We start from the raw sequence: 11,652 nt of genomic DNA, 5'->3' as shown, positions 1-11,652 counted from the left end.
ACTGAAAAGATGCTTAATATATGTCTCAGATTCATCATGTAAAAATATGGGGATACGTGTTTTACAATGTATTGTGTTATTTGGAGATTTAAATTAATATGTTTAATATTTTAGCAGAATGCCCAATACAGGATAAATGTTGCACAAGTGTACTCAATGTTATCATTACTATTTTTATATTCATTATTTCAGATTCTCTCCAACAGCAATCATGTTGCTAGCTGAAGGAAATCGGAGCTCTGAAGTCACCTTCATCCTCTTGGGCTTCTCAGAATATCCAGACCTCCAGGTGCCCCTGTTCCTGGTATTCCTGAGCATCTACACAGTCACTGTGCTGGGGAACTTGGGCATGATCATAATCATCAGGATCAATCCCAAACTCCACACCCCCATGTACTTTTTCCTCAGCCACTTGTCCTTTGTTGATTTCTGTTACTCCACTACAGTTACTCCCAAACTGCTGGAGAACTTGGCTGTGGAAGACAGAACCATCTCCTTTATGGGATGCATCATGCAATTCTTCTTGGCTTGCATATTTGTAGTGGCAGAAACATTCATGTTGGCAGTGATGGCCTATGACAGATTTGTGGCCATTTGTAACCCTCTCCTCTACACAGTTGTCATGTCCCCAAAGCTCTGTGTGTCATTAGTGTCTGGGCCCTATGCATGGGGTATAGTCTCCTCCATGACACTAACCTATTTCCTCTTGGCATTATCCTTCTGTGGGTCCAACATCATGAATAATTTTGTCTGTGAGCACTCAGTCATCGTCTCTGTCTCATGCTCTGACCCCTACATCAGCCAAGTGCTTTGTTTTGTCATCGCCATATTCAATGAGGTGAGCAGCCTGGTAATCATCCTCACTACTTATATTTTCATTTTTGTCACTCTCATGAAAATGCCTTCTGCTGGTGGGTGCCATAAAGCTTTCTCTACCTGTGCCTCCCACCTGACCGCCATCACCATTTTCCATGGAACTGTGCTGTTCCTCTATTGTGTCCCCCACTCCAAAAACTCATGGCTTATGGTCAAAGTAGGTTCTGTATTTTATACGGTGGTCATTCCTATGCTCAACCCTTTGATCTACAGCCTCAGGAACAAAGATGTCAAAGACACAGTCAGGAAGTTAATGAATCACCTAACAAAATCTTGATGAAGATTTATATTCCCGAAAGGAAACTGATTTATTATATTGAGAGTAATTTAATGCTTCTGCTAGAGATGATGCTTCAAATGATTTAGTCAATTCACTGGTCAGATTTTTAAATCTCTTGTAATAAACCAGTTATTGGATCACTTCAGTGTTTAGTAAAATATCTCTGAACCATATGTAAAGTAACACAACTGTTGTGTAAAGAATAGTGTCCCCTAAAATACTGATGTCCACCTAGAACCTCAAAGGTGACATTATCTTGAAATAGGATCTTTGCATTTGTAATTAATGTAAGGACTGAGATGAGATCATGGTGAAACAAGGTGGGCTCTAAGTCCAATGACAGTGTCCTTATGGGTCAGTAAAGGACAACACAAGAGACACACAGGGAAGAGGCCAAGAGAAAATGGAAGCAGACTGGAGTTTTGTTGCTACAATCCAGGGGCAAGGAAGGATTCTCCCCCAGTGCCGTCAGAGGGAGCACAGTCCTGCCAGCACCTTGATTTCAGACATCTGGTCTTGAGAACTGTGAGAAAATACATGTCTGTTGTTCTAAGCCACCAATTTGTCATAACGTATTGTGACAGTTTTAGGAAACTTGTGCAATAGATAATTATTAGACCATAAAATCTAAATCTCTTTACATGTATTAGCATGGCAAATAGTTTTTAAAAATACTCTTTCAATTTCATTTTAGCAATGAGAATGTCAGGGTTACCGAGGAAATCTGAAAAGCCACAGCTGGGTAGGATTATGGAGTAGAGTGTGGTAGAATTAGTAACACGAGGCTGGGGCACTATCCCCAAGGTTCTACCAAGTTCTTTGTGCCTTTCTCCTGTACTTTTATTTTATGTAGGAAATGATGTGAAACATGATGACTCTGAATATCAAGCAAAAATGTTGATTCTATGTGAAGTTCCTGAAAGACTACAAAGGGGCTAAAAAAATGAAAAATTCAGTTATTAATCTCACAAATCTCACAAACTGATCTGTCAAAATTGTTTCTGCAAATTCTATTTACTAACACAGTGGACATCATTATAAGTTTTTGAAGTAGTTTGCCTAATCCTTGTCTTGCTTTTTAGTGTTAATCTCTAGCTAATTACACACTTCACCTTTATGGAATAGTTTTGTCTGTCAGACAAATATGACGTTGTCATAACAGCTTTGATTCAAATTTCCTGTAAATTTATTATTCATGTGTTTGGTTTAAATTGATGACTGATTGAGTTAGAAATAAAAATCTAAATGTTATCTCTGTTTCTGTCTTGCTCGTTAAGGTTTGCATTACAAAGATTTCCCTGGACATGCACTGTATAGACACCTGAGATTATTGCTCTACATGAAGTAATTAAACATTACTTGTTTCCCCAGAGTAAAGGTATTCATTTCAAACTTTTAACTTTATATCATGTTGTATCATGTGAGTGGATATTAAATTATAAAACATAGTAAGCAGATACTCTACTAATTTGCTTTGGTTGTTAATCCAGGGATCACACATTACTTTACCATAATTCAGGGCATTTACCAATATACTGTTTCACACATTTTACAAATAATGCAAATCAAAGTTTATTCACTGTGGCAAATAAAATAAAAACTTTCCATTTTAATTCCACCATGGAGGATTAAATGTTTCTGTGTGTCTGTGCGTCTCTGTGTGTGCATATGTATATGTATGTGAGTGTACTGTTGTGTTACTGAAAGATACAAAATAAATGCCTTCCCTGTTCCAACACACTTAGGACAAAATAAGCATTATCAATCATTTCCATTCTGACTGAGCAATTTTATTATGTACTTTGTGGTGCATTGCCTTGTATATGGAGAAAAGATGAATTCTCTTTCATCTTGGGTTTGTAAATGGAAGAGAGAAAAAGGTGATAAAAGACAACACAGAAAAAGTAAGGAGAAAAAGCTGAGGTTAATTACTTTTAATTCAGCTGAATACCTTACTAGATCACTAAATTACTTAATTTCTATCAAATCAAAGGTAATCAAAATCAGTGATTTTCAAACCTTAATATACATGCAAAACATTTGAGGGTGTTGTAAAATGCAGATTCTAGTGCAGTGGACCTTAGCTGCGGCCCAGGAATTTACTTTTCTAACAGACTTCCAAGTGATGCAGCTCTTACTGGCCATTGTAACATGCTCTGAATAGCAAGACTCTAACCAAATATCTATTTTTATTTTGGTTAATGTCCCATTGTAATAGACTCATGCCTGATTAAGTGTGGAGTCACTAGAGAACCTTTCAAATGAACTGCTTATTTCTCCTTTCTTCCACTGGCTATAACTTGATTTTAATTACAAAATTTTAATAATTCCACAACTTTTTAACAAGTAGTTTTACAAATATATTAAACATTTAAATCAGAGAAATAAAGTTTCTATGATCTTTGTATAACTTCTAATATCATTCTCCTTTTAAATGCTTTATTTGCATTGTTTAACTCTTGCAAAGTTTCTGCAATAGAGAGCCAAGTGGAAACTAATGGAGAAGAGGTGAGACAGCCTCTGCTTTACACAGTTGTCACAGTTGTCATGTCCTAGAGGCTCTGTTCCATCATCCTGGCTGGATGGTGCACCTGGGCGTGTAACCTGTTTCCTCATCTTCATCCTCTCATTGGACTGCCTATTGTGAGTCCAATGCATTTAGTATATTTTGTATGAATATTCTTTTGATCTTTTGGATGTTGTTCACTTCATCCAGTTCATGTTATTTTTCTTATCTTTTTACTTAAGACAATTTTTATGAATTAAGAAAGCTCATAGTTATCACTTTTTAGCCTTCATTTTTAACTATGTCCTAAAGATACTTTTAATCAATGGACATCAGATCATTCTCTGCCTGTTTTTCCAACCTCACCAACGTCCTTTCTCTCTGTAGTGTGCCAACTCCAAAAGCTCCTGGGCAATAGTGACAGTAGACTTTGTGCATTATATGTTGATAATACTCATGCTGAATGCACATGGGGTTCAAAATGTGAAACAGCACACTCAAAAGTTAATAGAGTCCAAAATATGTTAGCACTGAATGCAATTAAAAAATATATTTCTATGAAATGTCACTTTCACAAAGAATCCTTCCCTGAAAAACTAATATAATGTGAAAGTCATTTCCTACTCCCTTATCATGATTTATGTATTTTTTAATTTGCAGTAGATAATATATTTTTAAATTCACATATTCATATAGCTTTTATTTTTAATTGACATGCAATAATTTCAGGGTTGCAGAGTGATATTTTGATACATAAAATGTGTACTGATTAAGTAAGGATAATTAGCAAATCCACTATGTCAAGAATTTATCATTTCTTCTTGTTTGGAACATTCAAAATCCTCTTTTATCTATCTGAAAATATACAATAAATAGTTATTAACTGTATTCACCCTACAATGCCACAGAACACTGAAACTTTTTCTTCCTATGCAGTTGTAATCTCATATCTTTTAACCAGCCTTTCCCTCTCTCACCCACCACCATTCCCAGCCTCTTTTAACCACTATTCTACTCTCTAATTTGATGACATTTAATTTTTCTGAGTATAATTGAGAATATGTGGTATTTATTTTTCTGTGCCTGGCTTATTTCACTTAACATGATGTCCTCCAGGCTCATGCATGTTGCCTCAAAGGACAAAATTTAATTATTTTTATGGCTGAATAGTATTTCTTTGTGTATATATGACGTATTTTCTTTATGTATCTGTTAATTAACACTTAGGTTGATTCCGTACCTTGACTTTTGTTAATTATGTGGTGGACATGGTGGTGCAGATATCTCTTTGATATACTAATTCTCTTTTGTTAGGATAAATACCCAGTAGTGGGATTGCTGGATTATAGGGTAGTTTTGTGTTTCATTTTTTGAGGATTCTCCATATTTTTCTCTTTAATGACTGTGATTTACATTCCATCCCACATTAGTGTATGAGTTCTCTTTTCTCTGTATCCTTGCTAGCATTTGTTATTTTTGTATTTTTTATAATAGCCATTCTAATAGGGGTGAAATGATATTTCATTGTGGTTTTGATTTGCACTTCCCTGATTATTAGTGATGTTAGCATTTTTTAAAATGCTTAGCCACTCGTATGACTTCTTTTGAATAATGTCTGTTTAGGTTATTTGCCCATTTCTGGATCAGATTATTATTATTATTTGCTCTTGATTTGTTTGAGTTCCTTGTTTATCTCAAATTTTAATCCTTCGTTGAATGAATACTTTCCAAATTTTTTTCCCATTCTGCATGTGGTCTCTTCACTGTTAGTTCTTTGCTTTGTTGTGGAGAAACGTTTTGGTGTCAAGTAATACCATTTGTGTATTTTTGTCCTTGTTGGCTGTGCTTTGGCTGTCTTTTCCACAAAATCTTTGGGCAAATCAATGTCCTGAAGCAATTCCCCAACGTTTCATTGTAGTAGTTTCACAGTTACAGGTTTTGCATTTAAATCTTTAATTCTTATGGTGTCTATTTTTGTATATAGTGACAGATATGGGTCTAGATTCATTCTTCTGCATATGAATACCCAGTTTTCCCAGCATCATTTAAGAAAGAGACTGTCCTTTCCTCAATGTATGTTCTCAGTGTCCTCATCAGAAATCAATTGGCTATAAATATAAGGATTTATGTCTGGGTTCTTTTCACTGTTCTGTTCATGTATATGTCTGTTTTTATACCAGTACCATGGTGTTTTAGTTATTGTAACTTTGTAGTTTATTTTGTAATCAGTTTATGGGACACCATCAGTTTTCTTCCTTTTACTCAGGATTGCTTGGGCTATTTGGGGTCTTTTGTGGTTCTATACCAATTTAAGCATTTTTAATCTATATCTGTGAAGAAGGTCATAAACATTTTGGTAGAGATTGTGTTGAATCTCTAGATTGCTTTTAGTAGTATGGTAATTTTAACTGTATTAATTATTTCATCAGTGTTTTATATTTTTCCTTGTAGAATCTTTCATCTTCTTGGCTAAATTTATTTCTAGGTTTTGTTAATTTTTTTATTTTTTGTAGCTATTGTAAATGGAATCTCTTTCTTCATTTCTTTTTCAACAAGTTTGTCATTGGTGCATAGAAATGCTGCTTATTTTTGCATGCTGATTTTGTACCCTGTAACTTTACTGGATTTGTTTATCAGTTCTAACAGGTTTTGGTGTGGTCTTTAGGATTTTCTTTGTATAAGGCCATGTCATCTGCAAATAGGGACATTTTGATCATCTCCTTTCCAATCTGGATGTCCTTTATTTTATTCTCTGGCTTAATGGATCTGGCTAGGACTTCTAGTGTTATGTTGAATAATAGTGGTGAAAGTGGGCCTACTTATCTTGTTCCTGTTCTTAGAGAAAACACTTTCAACATTTCCCTGTTCAGTATAATGTTAGCTGTGGGTTGGTCATGTATGGTAATTACTGAATTCAGGTATGTTCCTTCCATTACAAATTTGTGGAGAGCTTCTTTCATGTAGAGTTTTTTTGTCAGATGCTTTTTCTGCACATATTGAGATAATCAAATGATTTTTGTTCTTCATTTTGGTGATGTGACATATCACATATCATGCTTACTGATTTGCAAAGGTGGACCCATCCCTGACTAAATCCCACTTGAACATGGTTTGTGCAGTTGGATTTAATTTTCGATTTCTTTGTTGAGGATTTTTATATCTACGTTTATCAGGGATATTGGCCTGTAGTTTTCCTTTCATTTTCTTTTTTTTCTCGGCCTTGTCTGATTTTGTTATCATCAGGGTAGTGCTGGCCTTATAGAATGAGTTTAGAAGAATTTTCACCATTAATTTTTTGGAGTAATTTAAAAAAATAGAGTTATTTATTCATTAAAAGTTCATTTGAGTTAAGTAGTGAAGCCATCTGGTCCTGAGCTTTTATTTGTTCAGACAATTTTTATTACTGATTTAATATTGTTACTCATTATTGCTCTGTTTTTTGTTTTTATTTCTTCCTGTTCAGCCTTGATAAGTTGTATTTGCCAATAAATTTAACCATTTCTCTGGGTTTTCCAATTTGTTAGCATATAGTTGTTTATAATAGTCTCTAGTGATGCTTTTTATGTCTTTGTTATAAGTTGCAATGTCTCCCTTTTTTAAAATAATTTTATTTATTTTCACCATAGTCTAACAGACGGTTTGTCAATTTTATGTTTTCAAAAAATGAACTTTCCATTTTGCTGATCTATTGTATTTTTTTTTAGTTCGTTGAAGTGAATCATTAGTTTTTTTAAAATTTAAAACCTTTTTTCTTTTTTTATGCATTTATTGCTATGAACTTCCCTCTTAGTATTGTTTTTGCTGTATTCCACAAGTTTTAGTATACTGTGCTTCTATTTTAATTTGTCTCAAAAATTTTCTAAATTTTTCTTCTTAATTTTTTCACTGACTCATTAGCAATTTGCTTAATTTTCACGTATTTTTGTAGTTTTCAATGTCCCTCTTGTCATTTATTTCTACTTTTATTTCATTGTGTTGTTCTGAAAATATATTTTACTTGATTTTGATTTTTAAAAATTTGTTGAAGCTTGTATTATGGCCTAATATATGATCTATCCTGGAGAATGTTCCATGTACTCTTAAGAAGAATGTATATTGTGTAGCTGTTGGATGAAATGTTCTATAAATATCTCCTAGGTCCATTTGTTGGATGAAGTGTCCTATAAATCTCTGCTATGTCTACAGTGCAATTGAAAACCTCATTTGTTGATTTTCTTTCTATCAAGGTGATCTGTCTAATTCTGAGAATGGGGTGCTGCAATTCCCAACTATTATTGTACTGGGATCTATCTGCCACTTTAGAAGAAATAAAATGTACTGTATGTATCTGAGTGTTCCAGTGATGGATGCATATATATTTATAATTGTTGTTTCCTCTTGCTGAGTCAACCCATTTACTTTACTTGTCTCTTTTTACCATTCTTGACTTGCAGCCTATTTTAACTAATAAAAGTATAGCTATTCCTGCTCATATTTGGTTTTTATGTTCATGTAATATGTTTTTGCATCCCTTCACTCTGATTCTTTGTGTATCTTTATAGGTAGGTGAACGTCTTATAGGAAGGTGGATCTTATTTTTTAAGTCATTTAGCTAGTCTTTTTCTTTTAAATAGGGAATTTAAACCCCTTTGTTCCCTTCTTCTTCTCTTGTTTATCTTTGTTGTTTGGTGGTTTTTTTGTAGTGATAAGGTTGTATTCATTTTTCTTTCTAATTTGTGTATCTGCTGTATGTGTAAGTTTATACTTTTGTGTGTTGTCAAGCTGTGGGCATGATGTGGGTGGCTCCCAAGTTTGTGTGTGGTACCCCCTGGCCCTGGGGGAAGTCCTTTGCTGTGATGGACCACCTGCTCCTTTGTGTATATGGTAACTCTGTGTGAGCTCCTATGCAGGAATCATAACTGTATCATTGGGCTTACCTGGGGTCATGGCTCTGCAGCCTTCTGTGTGGGCAGAGTGCAAAAATGGAGATGCATGAGGCAATTGGACCCCAAGGAAGGATTCAGTCTGGTTGTAGATCCTCTCTCTAAATGCTATGATTTAGCATTCTGAGTCCATTAAGTCTGGTGGGATACAGCGTAGTCTCCCTGTCTAATTCAATACAGAAACATGGACTCCTGCCAGCTCCTTATACTAGGCTCAGAGCTTATAAGGACTATAGGGCACCCCTATAGCTAGGATTGCAGGCATCTGTGGTGGAAAGGAGGATTACTGGGGTCTTCCACTTGCTTTTTCTTCACAATGTGGGGTTCTTCCTGGCTCCAAGCGCATCTCAGCTGAAGGTAGGGAAAAGTGAATTCGAAGGGGAAGAAGATGGGCAAGGGGAAGGCTGAGGAAAAACAGGAGGGAGAAAGGGAATGGGGAATGGAAGGGGAAAAGACAGCCACAGTTGTGAGGAACACTCACTTCCTCTATCCTTCAAAAGGAACCAACACTGCTAACACCTCGATTTAAGCCCCAAAGACTCATTTTGAACTTCTGACTTCCAGGACTACAAGATAACAAACTTGTGTTTTTTAAACCAATGAGTTTGTGATAATTTAATTACCAGCCATTAGCTGAAGAGAATGGGACAAAAGTTCTATAAGGCAGTGAGAAAACCCGAATAAAACAAGAACAGGAGTGTCTGCACAAACTCAATAGATTTCCAAATTAGACTGACCTCTCCCTCGGAAAATTCTGAGAAAAAGTAGAGAGTGCTTATCTTTTAGAAGACTACAGAGCTGTTCCTTATTCCAAGGAAGAGGTGAGCATTATAGTTACACAACAGAGGAGTCATTACACTGTTTCACACAACTGTCAAAAGGAAGCCTACATTTGTGTATTCACAACATCAATTAAAATTGTCTTAAACTTTTCTTAAAATGTAAAATAAATGCATATTTGAATATTATTCAAAATCTAGAATGACTTCTAAAAACACATTTCCAAAAAAGTAGAATATAGGGAAATGTTTCACAAAGTTGGGAAAATGATTTTGTGACCTATCTAAAAGATAATATTTATTTAGCTTTTTATATATTTTATACAAGTTAACAATGAATCTAAACATAAATACAGAGAACACCAGCATACAGTTTTTTCTTGACTCCCCTGTGACAGAAATCTGCTAGTAATGGTCCCAATACTCAAAGTCCCTCTGCACAGAGTCGCTTACTGTGAATTCTGTTTCTTTTAGCTCACATATGTACTTACAAACACACACACAACATACTCATGACCAAATACTTCTCAATGAAAATTTAATTATACCAATAGAAACACTGGGTATATGAAAAGAATTTTTTCATTCAAATTTTGGAATATTATTGTTGAGTTTTTCATTTACAGTAATGATATGGAATAATTCTAGTAAACAAGCACATTTTATAACATATATACATATATATACATGCATATATATTATAATAAAGTTTTAAATTGAAAGTTGATTGACATAATTTATTTTCATTCTGAATTCTATCTATTCCTCAAATATATGTATATATATTTATGTATATGTATATATATATGTTTGAGTCATATATATATGTATGGTTGTTGACTGTAATTGATGCATCTGAAATCAGCCGCGTGCTCAGCTCCCAATATATGCATATGACTTACAGGAAAAATGGATTTTGTTACTAATTTTGAAAACAAATTAATGAACCAGAATTGTAATTTCAGACATTTTTTTTTTTTCCTCAGGAAAGAAACGCTCCTTAAATTGCTGGTTAAAAATGATTTGTTATTTCTCACCATCTCTGGGTGACTGGCTGGGTCTTCTGCCACTCCTTCTTGGGCTCACTCATGTTGCTGCAATGACGTGGCAATTCGGCCAATATTAAATCTTCCAAGATGGCATCACTTGTTTGTTAGGTAATGTGGTGTGGACTGTTGATTGGGGTGCCTCAATATTTTCCCAAGAATTCTGTCATCCCCTAGTAGAGGACAATGGCTTCCTTGTGTGGTGATCTCAAAGCAATGTTTGAAGACAGTAAAAGTAAAAGTCATAAGTCATCTTAGTGTCTCAACTCCAGAATCTGCACATCACTTCCACCATATTTTCTTGGTCAAACAAGTCACAATTCCAACTTAAGGATCCAACACTGCTCCCCCTTGTGAAAGCATCACCCACTTGGTACATAACACTTCTAAACTACCAGAATTACTGGTTTCACTTATGGGAAGCAAGATTTAACTATTGCACCATTAATGGTGATAAGGTAAGAGCAACTCCACTTGCAGATTGTACCAATAAATTCTGGGACTAGTAAAAAATCACCGGAGAAAAGGTGATGTATATTGGTTGCAGAATTAGAGCAGACAACAAATTCTGGAGGATATTACTCCATCCACGTAAAGTATTGCCACGGAGATCTTCTGATAAGTTTCAAAATGTGATACCAATGTTCCAATCATAGTTTTTGAATTTTTAAATATTATAAAATTTTTTGTTCAGCACTGCATTGCAGGGCTACCCCAGAGCAGGATTATTATAGTGCTGCCACTATTCATTTTAGTGTGGTGCTATCAAATAATAGAGAACCATCTGAAAATAAGGCCATAGCACTTTCTTCCATAAGGAAGTTGTCATAGGGAGTACCCCACGAGGCTAGAGTTCAGATTGAGAAGCATGAAGTATTAACGGCAAGAGGATGAACCATGGACATTTGTAATTGCTCATATTGCTTATATGTGTCTTCAAGAATAGGAGTGCTGTTGACTGCTGTGCATGCCTAATTTTATAGATTAGTAGAATAGACAACATCCTGTTCATGAAGGGAAGTGCAGGTTGTGTGGTATGTTGGTGGCTGATTGTCAATCATTCAGATTCTAATGGGGTCTGTATAAAGTCAGAAGCAGTTTCTCAAAAGTTGAATAGTTTTCTGCAGAGGAAGTTATTTGCTTTAAAATCCTAAAGTTTTGATCTGTAATTCACTGTAGGGGCCTATCAAATTTCTGAACAGCCCCTATTTGCCAAATACACTTCTCCACATGTATGTATGTA

At 35.0% G+C, this 11,652-nt stretch overlaps 1 protein-coding gene across 1 annotated transcript; it reads left to right on the top strand.

Moving 5' to 3' along the window:
- The first annotated feature begins 211 nt into the window (after positions 1-211).
- LOC134376507 (olfactory receptor 5D13-like) lies at positions 212-1,153 on the top strand. Its single transcript, XM_063095031.1, has one exon. The coding sequence runs from the start codon at positions 212-214 to the stop codon at positions 1,151-1,153; it is 942 nt and encodes a 313-aa protein (XP_062951101.1).
- The last annotated feature ends 10,499 nt before the right edge of the window (positions 1,154-11,652 follow it).

Source organism: Cynocephalus volans, chromosome 4, assembly GCF_027409185.1.
Source record: "Cynocephalus volans isolate mCynVol1 chromosome 4, mCynVol1.pri, whole genome shotgun sequence".
NCBI lineage: Eukaryota > Metazoa > Chordata > Mammalia > Dermoptera > Cynocephalidae > Cynocephalus > Cynocephalus volans.
This window is presented reverse-complemented; position numbering and strand designations above follow the sequence as displayed.